Source organism: Paralichthys olivaceus, chromosome 1 (genome assembly GCF_024713975.1).
Source record: "Paralichthys olivaceus isolate ysfri-2021 chromosome 1, ASM2471397v2, whole genome shotgun sequence".
Lineage (NCBI taxonomy): Eukaryota > Metazoa > Chordata > Actinopteri > Pleuronectiformes > Paralichthyidae > Paralichthys > Paralichthys olivaceus.
In genome coordinates, this window is record NC_091093.1 from 17550163 (window position 1) to 17565127 (window position 14965).

The following is a 14965-nucleotide window of genomic DNA, read 5'->3' on the forward strand; positions in this document are numbered from 1 at the left end:
GTGGCCAAACAGAAGAATAGGAGTTTGCATGAGTTTTGCATATATGTGATAAATTGGTATTCTTGCCTGAAAATTGTTCTAAATTCTTTTGATTTGACTGAAAATGCACAGTATTGCAATATAAATTAATCAAACAGATTGAATCACTATTGCCCACCCCTAGTTCAACAGATTTTTTTATTTCACTAGACTATATAGACAACATTCTGTATGCCTAAATAATCAGCTTTAGTGATGAACACTTTTAAAATCAATTTTTGTTCAGATGGCTGTTATTTATCATTGAGAGGCAGTTTAGAATAAATGTAAAAAAAATATTGTTTTTTTTTATAATATGGAACACAGTCATGTCAACAGTCTATGGTAAAGATAGATAGATAAATGAAAATGAGGAAATAATCAGATTAATGATTGTTTTATGAACAACCAGCAGCCATGTAGCTGCCTTTAATTTTAATCCAGTAGCGCCACAAAGGTTCTTACTGAGCTAGTTATTCAGAATTAAAGTGAAGTGTGAGAAGGTGTGCTGCTTGGAGTGCTTTTCATTAAATTCATACCACTTGGGTTTTTTCCCTTTGGGATTTCCAGACTTTTCATCTCTCATAAGCCACACACGTATCTGTATAACATATCATATACAAATTATCTTGATAATCATCCACTGACATTAATTTATTTTATCTCAATAGAATGTTAAACCATATCCCAGAGCCATCTCTTCTATAGCATTGCAAAATGTTATTTTATATTTTGAATAACGTCTACCTCCTATGTAACGTTTGTCTACATTTAAAAAAAACTTTTATTTTAAAATTTTGTAATAACATATATATATGCAATTCATACATTTTAATATTTTATCATTATAAAATGTAAATAGAGGGAGACATTATTTATAAAAAAATATATAATGCATTCGATTTTTATACCCTTTTTGAAATATTTAGGCATAATATTATGTTACAATTCACTGAAAACATTTATAAAAGTTTACAAAATGACACTAAATATTCTATCAATATTGACGTTATACAGTGAAAGAAAACAAAAAACATTAAAGGGATAGTTCACCCAAAAATGAAAATTCACTCATTATCACCACTATGCCGATGGGAGGTGGGTGAAGTGTTTGAGTCCACAAAACCCTTTTGTGTTCAGTAAACAGTGTTGCAGCCAAATCCAATACAATTGAAGTCAATGGCGACCAAGTCTTCATACAACAGAAAACTTCATCTAATTAATTTGACTATGATGTAACTTACGTTTTTAGCCTAAATGTTCGCTGGAATACACACAGACATCAAAGGACACTTTGGTAGAAACTTCGAGTGGAGGTTTAGGACACTTGGATGACACCTCAGGAGCAGTATGGAGGCATTCTATGTTTTTATTCTTTTACGTTGGAAGAATAGGTCACTGTTCACTTCAATTGCATTTGATTTGGCTGCAAACACTGTTTACACCTGGAACTCCAAAAGTGATTTGTGGACTCAAACACTTCACCCACTCATCCATCGACACAGTGGTGAGGAGATGATGAGAGAACTTTCATTTCTGGGTGAACTCTCCCTTTAACAGAAAAATATAATATAAGATCACTCCCTAGGATGGCTCATCGTGATGTCACCGTGGTGAACTGATGCTGGATGTAACACTGGATGTCTCTCTCCCTGTGAGAAAGGGGCCGTGGCTGCTGTCTAATCCCCTGATCCCGCCCCCGTCCTGTTTCTCGCTGGGCTCTCTCCGGCCTGTCTGACAGCGCTCAGTCACCGTGGACATGGCGGCGCTGCACCGACACCGGGCGAGTCCTCACTGCTCCGCGGGAATTTGCCAGTCACGTACCCGCAGCACGCCTCTCGCTCTCGGCCGCTGCTGATGGGAGGGACGAGACATGGCGATGGAGGACGAGGACGTTAACGCGGCGGTCGTCGCGAATAACAACACCCAAACAGGCACCGCCAAGAAGGGAGGGGATGTCGGGGATAGCGGGGCTTGCATCGACAGGCAGCCGGACAAGGTGGTCCACCAAGCGGGGCTGGATCAGACTGCGGGTCGCGGCAGCCGCAGTGGTCCCGGGGCTGCGACGGGGATCCGAGTGTTAAAGGTGAGTGAAGAGGAGGCTGCTCCTCTGCTGATTCACTCTGGACTGTTTCTCCATGTTTTTCTGTCACTGCAGTGGCTGATTCCAACTGAAGTGGAACGCATCCTCGCATTAGTATTACGTAACATGCTGTGTATCAGCTGATTGATGATTGATCTGGAGATGACTGTCATCCAGTGAGGAATGTAGCACACGCACATGCACGTACGCACGCACACAAACACACACAGGGAAGGTTGCCATTAGAAGGCCCTGCACTTCTGAGCAATTCGTCTATGACATTTTAAGACAAGAAAAATGATGTAACATACAAGTCCCTTAAGTACACACTCACAAACACACACACACACAGTTGTGTCTCCATGACTTCAGAGGACATTATAAGGCCTTACATTGATTTTTCTGGAGACCTATTCTAAGGTCAACTTTAACCTTAACCTAACCATACCCTTAATCTAGACTTTAACCTAAAACTAAACCTTAAAACCTGCCTTCACCTTAAAATGTAATGTGTTATAATTTACTTTATGGTAACTTGAGCATGTCACCACAATGTGACTGTGTTAACAGATTTAGATCCCCACAATACACATAATACCTGGACCACACACACATGTACACACACACACAAGCACACATAGGCACACATAATCTCAGCAGTGCAATTCAATTTATTGTGTACACATGTTTCCGTTATTGTATTTGAAGGAGGGAGCACATTAAAAGTCATACCGGTAAAACAGGTCACCCTGTTTACAAGCTCATACTGCCATGACTCTAATGTTGATTTTTTCCATTCAGTGTTTCTGCTCATAGATATATGCTGTGAAACCATAATTCAGTCAGTGTCAACAGTGAAGGGAAAGTGTTATTTTTAAATTTTCTGCCTGTTCACAAAGACAGAAAAGAATCCAGTGTTTTGCAGTAAAGAAATTCCCTCATGATAAAATATGTCAATGTCTGTTGATTTGTGGATGAACCAGATGCAGTTTGTGTTGTAGATACGCACATACTGCAATGATCAATAAGTCCAGAAGGGACCTCCTTACAACTAACTGAGAAACAGAGCCTGGTCAGCCATTTACAAATCTCCTCTCTCTCAGGGAGGAAGGAAAATACACAGCATATATCCTCTTCTTTCTGATTCAGGTTTGGTTGGTTGAACATGCACGCTCTTATTCAGCATGGCCCTGCTTCACATGCACACATGGTCACAGCTGTCTGCTACATCTGACGTCGTCCTCTGAACAACTCCACAGCAGCGAGCGGCAGTGCTTCATTCAGAAGGTTGTCGTTACAGAAGTTTCACAAAATAATAAGAACAAAAACTATTATGACACTTGATAGGCAGCCTACAACGCCAAGACCAGACAGGCACCTTCAATTTAACCAAGCTGCACCAAATTTCACACACTCATAGATACCAGTCCCCTAACTGTGCCTGATTTTTTTTCATCAAGATCCATGAATTATTTTCTCCAAATCCATTCAGTAGTTTTTGTGTAATCTTGCTTACAACAAACAAACCGACCAACCAACCAATGACAGCGGTGGAAGCATAACCTCCTGGGCAGAGCTAATTATATCAAAAAGTAAAAAGTACAATTATTTGAAAGAACAAAAATATTTAAAATAAAAGTAAACATAAACAACACATAGTTATTCTGTTAAGTAATTTATCATTGAATATGTCCACTCGTCATGGTTCCCCGCTCAAAGTAGTTTGCCAATGACTGAATAATGATTATAAAACATTGATTATTTGTATCTTGGTGTAAAAAACATGCAGGGAGGGGCTCTCCTGCCGTACACCACTGCACCAATTTCAGGCAGTGTCAAATTCACTTAATTCCACAGCATAGGTATTGTTCCAGTTTGTTATTTGTTGAACCAGCTTCAAGCTCTTCACGCTGTTAAAACGTCTCTCTCTGTGTCAGCAGCGCAACATGAAGCGGAATGGGAGTCGCGGCTGTGTGACAAGAAAGACCAGATTTGGGTCACGAGAACGGGACTGGCTGAAGGGGCACACCCAGCGGGGCTGTGTGTGTCTCTACGGCGCAACCGCGGACCCTCAGCCTCCTGCCTCCGGCCCTCAGGCCTCCTCCACCCCTCAGACCGACCTGCAGTTGGTGCTTTGCTCCACCAGCACCACAGTTGAGGAGCTGTGCGCTCAGAGGGATGGAAAGGGACTTTATGTTCAGCTGCACGGAGATCTTGTCAGGTAAAGACACACTATGTTGAGTTTCATATCTTATAAATCTGAGAAATGCTTATAATAAAAAAGTTAGATGGCTCCCGAGGGACCAACTGTAGTTCAGAATCTATAGTGTCTTCTTTGGTGCAGATCCATGGCAGGAGCGCTGCAAATACCGTACAGCCCTTTTAGAGCAACACCGTAATGTGGGATAAGCCTGTATCAGTTTCTCTTAATGGGAAAACACATGCATCCAGTATCCATCAACTGCAGCTCTGCATTAGTGTCATCATTGCATCCAGTCAGTACAGTATTCCTGTGCACTACAAAGCACCTTTCAACTTAATGTGTAATCTCACTAGAAAAAGTGAAAGAAATAAAACGTGACATGAAGAGTAGAAAGATGCTCTGGGTTGTGGTTATGTGTTTGTGTAGTGCGAGGGAAACATGAGCTGTTACGCAGCAGGTTTAGACAGCTGCATTCATTAAAACGGATCTCTTCCATTAGACACAAATAAACACGACAGGAACGGGATTCATGACATCCACTGACATCCAACAAAAACAGTTTAGAAGGATCATGTTTCTTGATAAATATCCACATCTTTTTCTTATTTATATTATATAAGAAATACACCAGGCCGTAGAATTTACTTGATATCCTGTCCCTGAAAACCACAAGTCACCATGAACAAGCTTGAGTTTTGCAAAGTGGGCAAACGCAGCGGTTAGGACCTGCTGCAGTTATCGTAACATCCCATGCTCTCAGAGCCACGATACCCTCAGGGAACGTGACTCTACGCCTCTCTCAGCTGCAGAAGACATATGGAGACAGAAATAGCAAATGACCCCTTGATTATCTGTGAAAGGATAAAAAGCTGGTTCACTGATCCGTGACCAAGGAATCTGGGCTGTTCCTCCTTTTGCTTTTGGGAGAAAGCCAACGTGAAGATATTAGACGGGAGAGTCTAAAATAACAAAACCGCTATAGCTTAAATTGCAGTGGCTTACAGCGTGTTCTTTGTGAGTCTCACTGTCTGCTCCGTGTTTTTTAAATGATGTGGGATTTTGACGCAGCAAAATCTTAAAGCCAGTAGGTGTATTGTTGATTGAGACCAGTAAAAGGTTGTGTTAGTAGCATTGGAAGCTTGAAGATCATGCCACAGACACGCTGGAGAAACATGACTTGAGATTGATCATGATTTTGCTGTGTGGCATGATCAATCAACAGCATATGGACCCAGTTCATTATTTGTACGCTGATTAAAAGCCGTGGGCATTGCCGAGTGATGAAGAAAGGCAATAAATGAGAGGCTTCTGGTAAGCCTGTGGATAGGCTGTGTTGGGTCAGGTTATATTCAAGCAGTGCTGAGCTTAAATTGTAGTCTGCCTGTGTATGATCAGGTGGATTTAAATGTAATATTAGAAGTCTTCTCCATCCAACACAGGCTACTGGAGACTTAAGAAAACCAGGATTTCTGTTCAGAGAAAGAAATGTCTACATTCCTATATACAGCACATCCATAATACAATACAGACAGTCAGGGTTGCATTAAATGCATTGAACAAGTAGGTCAATGGAAAATACAGGAGCAAGAGCTGCATTTATGTTTAACCTTAAACTGACCTCTAGTTTTTCTCTCTGTGTAAATATTTCATAAAGTCCGTGAGATAAACATTCCATGTGTAATACGTTTTATTACTGTGATTGACAATATATGCCCGTACTCTAAAGTATGCATACAAAGCTGGTGACAGCACTGAGACGAGAGCTGAAGAAGGATTTGTAAGTAAGGACATGATGGAAGGGATGGAAGCTGTTTTTAGTGATTTTCTTTTTATAGCTTGTAGTAATGTGCTGCTTACAGGAAGACTTGCTCTGGTTTCTTTCCTGCATTGGGAACATTTTTATTTTCAGTCACACAAATTCCATTTTAAGATAAATTTACTGAGTTGATGGACGACATCCGCCCACCCCCCACCCCCCACCCCATTCACACATCTTTGAGCCACTTATCCAGATCAGACTTACGGTGCCAACAGGGTGAGAAGAGAGGCAATCATTCATTTTCCCACGCTCTTCTATGGGGATCCCTACTTGCCCCCAAGAAAGATGGCAGGGCTCCAGACTGCGACCATTTAGTCACATTTTGAGACTGTTTTTTGAGACAGTGCGACTAAATTAACTATAGACGCACCAGTGCGACTGGCAAATATGCCCCCCCGTTCTAATTTTAAATCATCAGTGTACACACACACAGTTTCCAGTGTCCTCCCTGCACTCTCCTGTTGACCTGCACTCACTTTAACTCATAAACCCAAACACTCATCACAAGTTATTAAGACCCGATCAGTACATGAAGTTTACTTAGTGTTTGTTTGATTCACTCGAGAATTTATGAGACTGCATTTACACATATTTTGTGTGCACTCAGCCACACGAGACTCAGCCAGGATCCGGATTCATAATCCGACACCAAAGATTTAAAACTAAATACATGATCGTAAGTTTGTCATCTAAATCCTAACCATTTCATGCTGTGCAGCAACTTTTGTTAGCAGAGCCAGAGAGTCCATTTTATTTATTGTTTTGGTTGTATGTGGTTTATTTCATTTATACTTTATCTATTTATTTAAATATTTTAAATATTAATATTCTTTCTTTATTCTATTCTTTAAATATTCTTCTTAAGAATTCAAAGTTTATTTCTTGATGAAATGTTGGACTTGCAGGATTATTTTTTTTAATTTATCATCATTTCAAAATTACAACAATAATATCATTAGTCACAATCATTTCTGGGACAATATATCATCCAACAAAATGTGTTATCATGACAGGTCTACCTAAATGTTTTCAATAATGTTTCCTTGCACAGTTTACAGCTTTAGGTCTCTGAGAATTTCTTTCATATCCAGGTGAAATTAGTATTGTAGAAATCAGTGGGATAACCAGCTCTAATCAGCATGTACTTAACAACAACAAACAAACAAAAGTAAAAGTGCAGAATAGCCAATTTCAGAATAATAGATGACAGGATTCTCAGCACAGATGATGATGTCAGATGGTCCCTGCCTGTGGACACAGTGGAAGACCTGATAAGAATAAGTCTTGAGGGAACTAGTTTGGAGGACTTCAGAGGTGCCAGGCCCTAGTGGTGCTCAGGGGCATGTGCTATAAAGGGAGAGGGGAATGGGATATATAATTCCTATGCTCTGACATGTCCTGGGTATCCCTGGGGTTCCCCTGCAGTTTGTCATGCCCAGAGCGCTCCCAGAGAGGGGCTCCCTGACACCTCAGCTGTTTCTTCACAGAGGGGTTAGCAGCTTGATACCACAGGTCTCCCAAATCACTAAGCTCCTCATTCTGACACGTAAAGTGAAGCCAGCCAATGTGCACACAAATCCCATGTGATCTGCTTTTATCTGCTCTACATTCTGTACGGCGAGGAACCAGAAAAAAACTTAACCTCAGTTAGGTTCGGTGAACCCTGTCGCTTGATCACTTACAACTCAAATACATTATCACTACTAACAAGATAAAGGGTAAAAGGCCTGTTGGACAAGTAGAATAATTAAAACAGATTAGTCATCGTGAACATTGACCCGGACTCTTCTTTTAATGGCGATTAACTTCAAACTGTCCACCTTTATTGTAATGTTTCATTACATGTAATCCCCGTATAAGAAACTGGTGTTGTCGTTTTGTGCGGTGGTCATCATCACACCACTCTGTTTTTTCTTGTTCGTCAGGAGGCTGGACCCCTCGGAGCGCCCGCTCCAGATTCTGTATGACTACCTGGCGTCTATGGGCTATGCAGACCCTGTCCGGGTGCAGCAAGAAGCAGCCAACTCAGACCTCAGCTGTCTGATCCGTTTCTACAGCGGTGAGTACTGACACACAGGGGATATCATCCTCAATCGTCCCTATCTGATGCTGCTCACTGGGATCCCGATGTCGTCCTCTGAAAACTGACCTAAAGGCCTAAAAACAAACTGTGCACTTACACTCAGTATACCCAGTGAATATCTTCAGTGGGTATTTACCTCTGGGCAAAAGTGAAGTTGTTATTTGAGGCTGTCTGAGAGTTGTGTTTTTCTGAGACCAATATTCATTATAGCCTGAAATACAAACACACTCCCATCATGGCCTCATGGTGAGGGAGTGACCATCCTTCATCCTGGTGTTTCTCCATCCCCATGTGGGCATCTTTTCACCTCCGACTGTCAACACTCTCCCATGACCCCAGGACTGGAGTGATTAAATGTCCCTGTGTCAGTGTGATATATGAACTGGATTTATCAATGCAGTCGCAGAATGGATGTGACTCCTTGTAGAAACCGAGGACAAATTTGGATGACTCTGACATTAGGCCTGATATGAGCTGTGCACAGGACTTGAATGTATCTTAATACAGCCCACAGACTTGTTTGAGCCTGTGCATTGGTCTAATGATACTCTTACAGTAGTGACAATTAAAGGATTGGCCATTAAGTGTAAAAATTCTGTTGTGTGATGTTTTTTAATTTAATCAACTGACTGATGTTTCTGCTGAGTCAGTGGAACTCCTCCTGTTTTGGGTTGGAACGGCTCACATGCTGCCTAGCCAGAGAAAGAGGAAGACAAACCACATCATCTGAAGGGCTCACATGTAATTCCACCCACATAAAGTACACAACTCACTGAAATGAATAGACATAGACGCTGAACACAAATCTCTGCATTGAAATTACCTGGTTGATGAGACACGCAAGGACACATTAAAAACCCAGACTGTGGAAAGATTTAGTACTCGGGAAAATGAATGAAAATGAATCATAAACGTCTGTGTCCAGTACAGTACCATGTCCTACTTTATCTTTCATCGACAAGTGAACACCACATTGTCTTATTTTGTTTTTTTCTAACTTTAGCAAGATTCTTTAGTATTACAGCTTCATCTTTATATCTGCTGGGTCGGAAAACTGATTGTTTGTTTAGTGTTCAGGTCTCAAGCTTGCCACCTCTTTCTTATTCCTCGTCCTTGTGCATCCAGTGGAACTTTTGTTTGCCTCTTGCCAACATAACAACGGATCTTGGCTGTTATCTGTGGCCAGGCCACATTGGCTGGAATCTGGGTTCCGTGGAAACTTCCTGCCTCTTTTTGTCAACTCATGGGAAAGAGGACCAGTAGCATGACTGGTCCTCAGACACTCTCAATAGCCAGCTAACACCAAGGAGACAACTTGATTTGGCCAATTGATTCCCAAAGAACTGAAGAGAAATTAACTGGTAGCTTGTTTTATATTATCTCAGTATATGGAACTACCTATTTAGGAGCTTATGAGTCATACAGCTTCTGTTTGCATTGTTAAAACACACAACAACAGCCTATTGTTTTTTGAAATGTCAGTGGTAATGATCTCACTAAGCAGATAAAGGAAAACTGTGGCTCCTCAGGAAGGTCTTTGTCTGCTCAGCGGACTCTGAAGTCTTTTTAATAAACTATCGTCACTTACGAACAATACTAACAATAAATGTGACAAGTTGTTATGCCTTTTGATCTTCAAAGCCTTTTTGAAGAAAACAATAAGCATGAACGAGGAGCAATTTTCAAAATATATTCAATGATGTGTGGCTTTGTCAAAAACAGTAAACAAGGAGCGACTTTAATGTGCACCTTACTGAATCAGACACTCTGCATGGATGTACGACGTATAATTGGCCGCTTTGTGGGAATTGTGGCCCCTGATTTATGGAAAATCCTCATTTCGCTACAGCATCTGCTAGAGAATCGACTAATGTGGTGCACTGTGCGTGTCAGCTCTGCATTTAGGCTAATAGGAATCTAGCTGTGCAGGGTTATACGTATTAAATTATAATAAGTCAGTGATCTACTTGCTAATAGAAGGCATGTTTTTAAAGATTTGTGTCATTTGCATGTGTGCATTTGTCTGTATACCCTTTTCATCTCGAGTCCTTCCACTGTTTCAAAGTGCAATACAGCAGGTAAATTATTAAACTTCACCGTCCTCTTATTTGTTCAGGAAACTCATCTTGAACTTTCTCCACCCTCCTACTTCCCATCCAAACACCCTCCTGCTGAGGTGCACCGATGAGATGAAAACAAACATGGTTAAATGAGTAAACACTCCAAATGCCGACTTAATCAAAAAGCTCTTCTAGTGAAAACAACCGCAGAGACCTGAGGGCCAGTGTTTCTCTGTGTCGGCCATTCAGCTGCAGCACAGACGAGGCCTGCTGTAAGCACTGGCGCTGGTCCACCGGGCCCCAGTCCACCTCTGCCTGGGTGATCTCACTCTTACATCTTTGTCTCTGAGCTCCGAGAGCTGAAGCTGCTGTGCACAGCTCATGTCAGGCCCAGTGTCAGTGTCAGAGCAGAAGTAGGTCATCTACGAGCAGTCTGAAGTCACCTAATGAGTTATTGATTTGGCCGGTGCTGATTTACCAGCGGAAATGAAACCTAAATGAGATGTTTGGATGTCCTAAGATGTTATGACATGGATGGTGAAGTCACGTTTTAAACTCTGAGGCCCAGTGGTTCATCGAAATAATCATGTCCTGGAGGAACAGGACAAACCAGCACAAGCTTGCTTCTTCATTTTACGCTTGAGAGGGGAATTGGTTCACATGGACAAAAAAACTGGAGAAGCAGTCAGAATGAAGTGTAGGAGAAAAATGAATTTCTATTCAGATCTAGGTTCCCACAAAATCGCCCCAAGCAAGGGAGCTCTGCAGAGAGAGGGCTCTCCGTGGTTTCCTGCCAGCTCCTCATAAAATGATGTTTTGTGATGGAGTTCTGTTTCTCTGGAGGATTTCCTGTTTGCCATTTCAAACTGGCAGACTGTCTCCAGACTCATGGTCAGTTTTCAAGTCAGATGGCTTACTGCTGCTGAGAGACATTCATCTTTTTAATGGTCTGTTTTACTGTCATCTGTATTCAGAAGCACTCTTCATTTTGTGTCTTCCATCTGTTGCTCCACTCAGTGCAGGCTCTCCATATTACGCACAAAGAGTTTTTTCAAATAGAGGTACACACATACCACCAAGAGGAGGCATCTGGGTGGTGGGTTGAATTTGAATTTGTTGCCATAACGAGCTTCCTGTTCTAAGTCAAATCCGACCATGGTGACCCCCTGCAGCATGCTAACGCCGGCTACAAAACTGTGCAAGACATAAAGCTCTGGGATACAGCAATGATTGTTCAACAGTTACAACAATATGTGATTAAAAACAGATCAAACAATGTAAACACCCTCCAGTCTCTCAGTCTTAAAGCACAAAATGGCCAGTTTTTCTAGTTTTTGGGGTAAAAGTAATCTTCCCGATCCTCCCTCAGCGTTCATTTTCTCTTAATTGGTTTGCAGGAGAACTTTGAACAGAGTGGTGCTAACTCTGTGTTGATACTGACTGAGTGCACAGACTTGCTTTGAAAAGGAATTTTGCAGAAATATATTATGCATGCCGCCATGCAGTTGATCGTTCTGAATTAAACATACCTACTCGTCTTTATCATTTGAATTAGGGCTGCAACTTACAAATCCTTCATATCATCATCGTGACATTAATCGATTCAGGTGCAGAATATTTTCTCAATTAATTGTTAAGGTCTATAAATCATCAGAAAACAGTTTAAATCTTTATCACAGTTTCCCAGAGCTTAAAAAAAGAAGGAACCATTAAATAAGTGCTTGAAAAATAACTTATAAGATTTTCTTATTATTTTTCTGATTATGATTATTTTTTGCTGCTCCATGTATGAATAGAGCAGTGATATGAATTTATGAATATATCAATACATAGTTACAGAAATAGATGTGAAGACACAAAGTTACCTCATTTTTATTCTTCTGTCATGATATATTTTGACAAATGGTTTCTGTTTTACCAATTCCTCTTTACTCCTCCACCCTGTTCAAGTTCCTCAGTTCACTTCCTCTCTTACTTTTCATCACCTTTCATATTACTCTTAGTTCCTTTATTCCTTCCAACTTTATTCATCCCTTCCTTCTGTCTCTCTGCTCATTTCGTTCTTCAAGGAAAAGGGAGCAGGATTTGACCTGTTGCAGCCTTGTTGCTAATCTGGAATTGCCATGTTAAGCGGGATGTCACTATGTTTGCAGGCGAGCAAAAGCTGCTGCCACACTTGAGAGATATGAAGTCGTACCAACTCTCTGATCTGTCACTTGTCACACTGTCCTTGTGGTTTGGCAGCTTCTCCAAGGAGGACATTTGCTGCAGCTTGATGAGTCGTTCAATGGAGGCAGCCTGGCCTCTCCCTCAGATCCCCACTGCATTTACAGAAAACGTTTTTACACATAATTTACACCATGTCACTTAACCCCTTTGGAGCCATTGGGAACGGTCACCAATATTCGTCATTCGTGGGATGGGATAGATTTGCTTGTTTTCTGCAGAGCAGTTACAGATTACTGGAGACATGATGGAAGTTTACAGACTCTCGTTGGACTTTGATTTAGTTTGCAAGCTGTTGCCCAGGCAACTAACAGCCCTATAGACATTGAGGGATAGCATGTGTTTGTTTTAGAAGTTTGCTCTCTGGGACCTGTTTGCATAAATGGGCTATTGGTTTTCAGACAAGTGGCTGTATTGATATGGGAGTAAAAAGGTAAAATGTTGTGTGCATAGGAATACAATGACTTTGGACAGGATGCACCATGAGTACCATACAAGTTCTAAATAACATATGTGGAAAATTAAAAGCCTTTTTGTCTTTTTTGACCCAATTTTCTACCAGCTTGGTTTTTAACAGTGTTGCTCAGCAGGTGAACATCATCAGATGTTTAATTAAATGCTGTAGAACATTATTAAATGTATAATTATATAAATTTGTCCAGGCAAATTAGCAAATAGTTTGTCAAATAGCAGTAGGGCAACAGGCAGTGTGGCCCATTTAGCATCAGATCTTTGCCATTTGTCTCTGGGCATGCATATATTTTTCCCACTCTCAGGGCACTTGACATTGAAAGTGAAACAACCAAACAGCAGCTGAAGGAAGGGAAGGTTTTGTAGACTGATGAAGTTAAGGTTGAATTGTATGGGAAGAAAACATACATTCTTATACAAAGGGAACCATATGTCAACGTGAAAACATCATCACAATGGTTAGCTATTTGTTGCTATAACAATTATATAGAGATAGATTATATGTCTAGATATATGGACATTATAGCTTGTATATTATAGCTTTAATAACTGTCTCTTGCAATATAGCTGTTCATCTAAAGGTAGATCAGCTTGTGTGGTAGTATCCTGCATCTATACTGTGGCACGTTGACAGCATATCAAGTCTTGGTGTGGAGTGGACTTTTGCTGGTGATGTGCTGTGAAGCAAGTGAGGGGATCCTGTCAACTTGTTATTGATGTACGTTTGCGTAATTACGTAAATTTCCCTTATTAGATATCTCTCTACTACCCGGCATTGATGCTGTAAGGGTTTGTGTCTCTAATTTCCTCTCTGAGTCAGGGGGACACCTAAGGATCAGCTGCTGCTATCGATCTGCCATGGAGCCAGTTTGTTGTGAGAAGCACTTGGCTTGTTCATCGTCAGTTTCCCTGGTGAAGAAAAACATGTGGAGGTTTTCGTTTCATTTGGATGCGAAGGGAAAGGGAAGAGAGAAAGATCGAGGGAGAGGGGAGAGAGAGAGCAGATTGCAGAGTGGGAGGCAGCATACAGTACGTTGTTCTGAGGAAAATGTAACAACAGAGGTCATGAGGTCAAGGCTGTGTCTCCTTTGTGCTTATCCGACCTGCCATTAACCTGAGTGTACTTGAAACTGGCAGAGACAGCTGCACATGCCGGGTGTGTCCTTCAGCATGGACCAGCTGAGGCTGTGTGTTATGCAAGTTGGCATCATTAAACTGAAAAGATAGAAGCTTAAAGGGATAGTTCACTTGTGTTTGAGTCCACGAAGCAATTTTGTTTCAGGGGTAAACAGCATAACAGCCAAATCCAATTCAATTAAGGTAACTGGTGACCATGTAAAAAAACAACTGAAAAAAAGGTGTGTTTAGGCTAAAAACATGGTTATCAAGTCGAATATGCTTACGGACACTTGGATGACACCACAGCAGCAGCATGGAGGCATTTTATGTTTTATTTAGTTTGAAGGGTCGGTCGCCATTGACTTCAATTGTATTGTATATTTGGCTGCAACGCTGTTTACCCCTGAAACTCCAAAAGTGTTTTGTGGACTCAAACACTTTACCCACCCCTCCATCAGTATAGTGATGAGTAGATAATGAGTGAACTTTCATTTTAGGGTGAACTATCCCTTTAATGTGACAAAACCCTTTAATATGACTGATGCCTCTGCTCAGTAAGGAGAGGAAGTGGAAGGAAAGTTCCAGACTCATATTAAGCACTGTGGACTGCTTCATCACTTCACATCTGCCATTAGAATGGTCCAGAGGGAGTCCTGTTACCACATGGGATTTAATCTTACTACCTTGCTCTATATGCTAAACACATACGTCATTTCTGTTATAAATAATGTGTGTCGCCAAAATAAACAGACTGTGTGTGTGTGTGTGTGTGTTGGGATGAGAAGGAGTAAGGGAGAGAGCAGGGCCATCCAGGAAGGGCTGAGTGAATCAATGTATGTAGCTTCATAATGAAATAAATATAAAATAGAATAGAAATAGAATA

At 41.1% G+C, this 14965-nt stretch overlaps 1 protein-coding gene across 4 annotated transcripts in view; it reads left to right on the forward strand.

Moving 5' to 3' along the window:
• Window positions 1-1751: 1751 nt before the first annotated feature.
• phlpp2 (PH domain and leucine rich repeat protein phosphatase 2) overlaps window positions 1752-14965 on the forward strand; it is a 34816-nt gene continuing 21602 nt past the window's right edge. The window contains exons 1-4 of one of the 4 annotated variants that reach the window (XM_069523880.1): window positions 1752-2104; window positions 3251-3388; window positions 4039-4322; window positions 8049-8182. In XM_069523880.1, the coding sequence (XP_069379981.1) occupies window positions 1892-2104; window positions 3251-3388; window positions 4039-4322; window positions 8049-8182 (769 nt within the window). In that variant the 5' untranslated portion in view covers window positions 1752-1891. The remainder of the gene's footprint in view (window positions 2105-3250; window positions 3389-4038; window positions 4323-8048; window positions 8183-14965) is intronic. The other 3 variants (XM_069523884.1, XM_020098641.2, XM_020098640.2) reach the window with 3 other exon arrangements.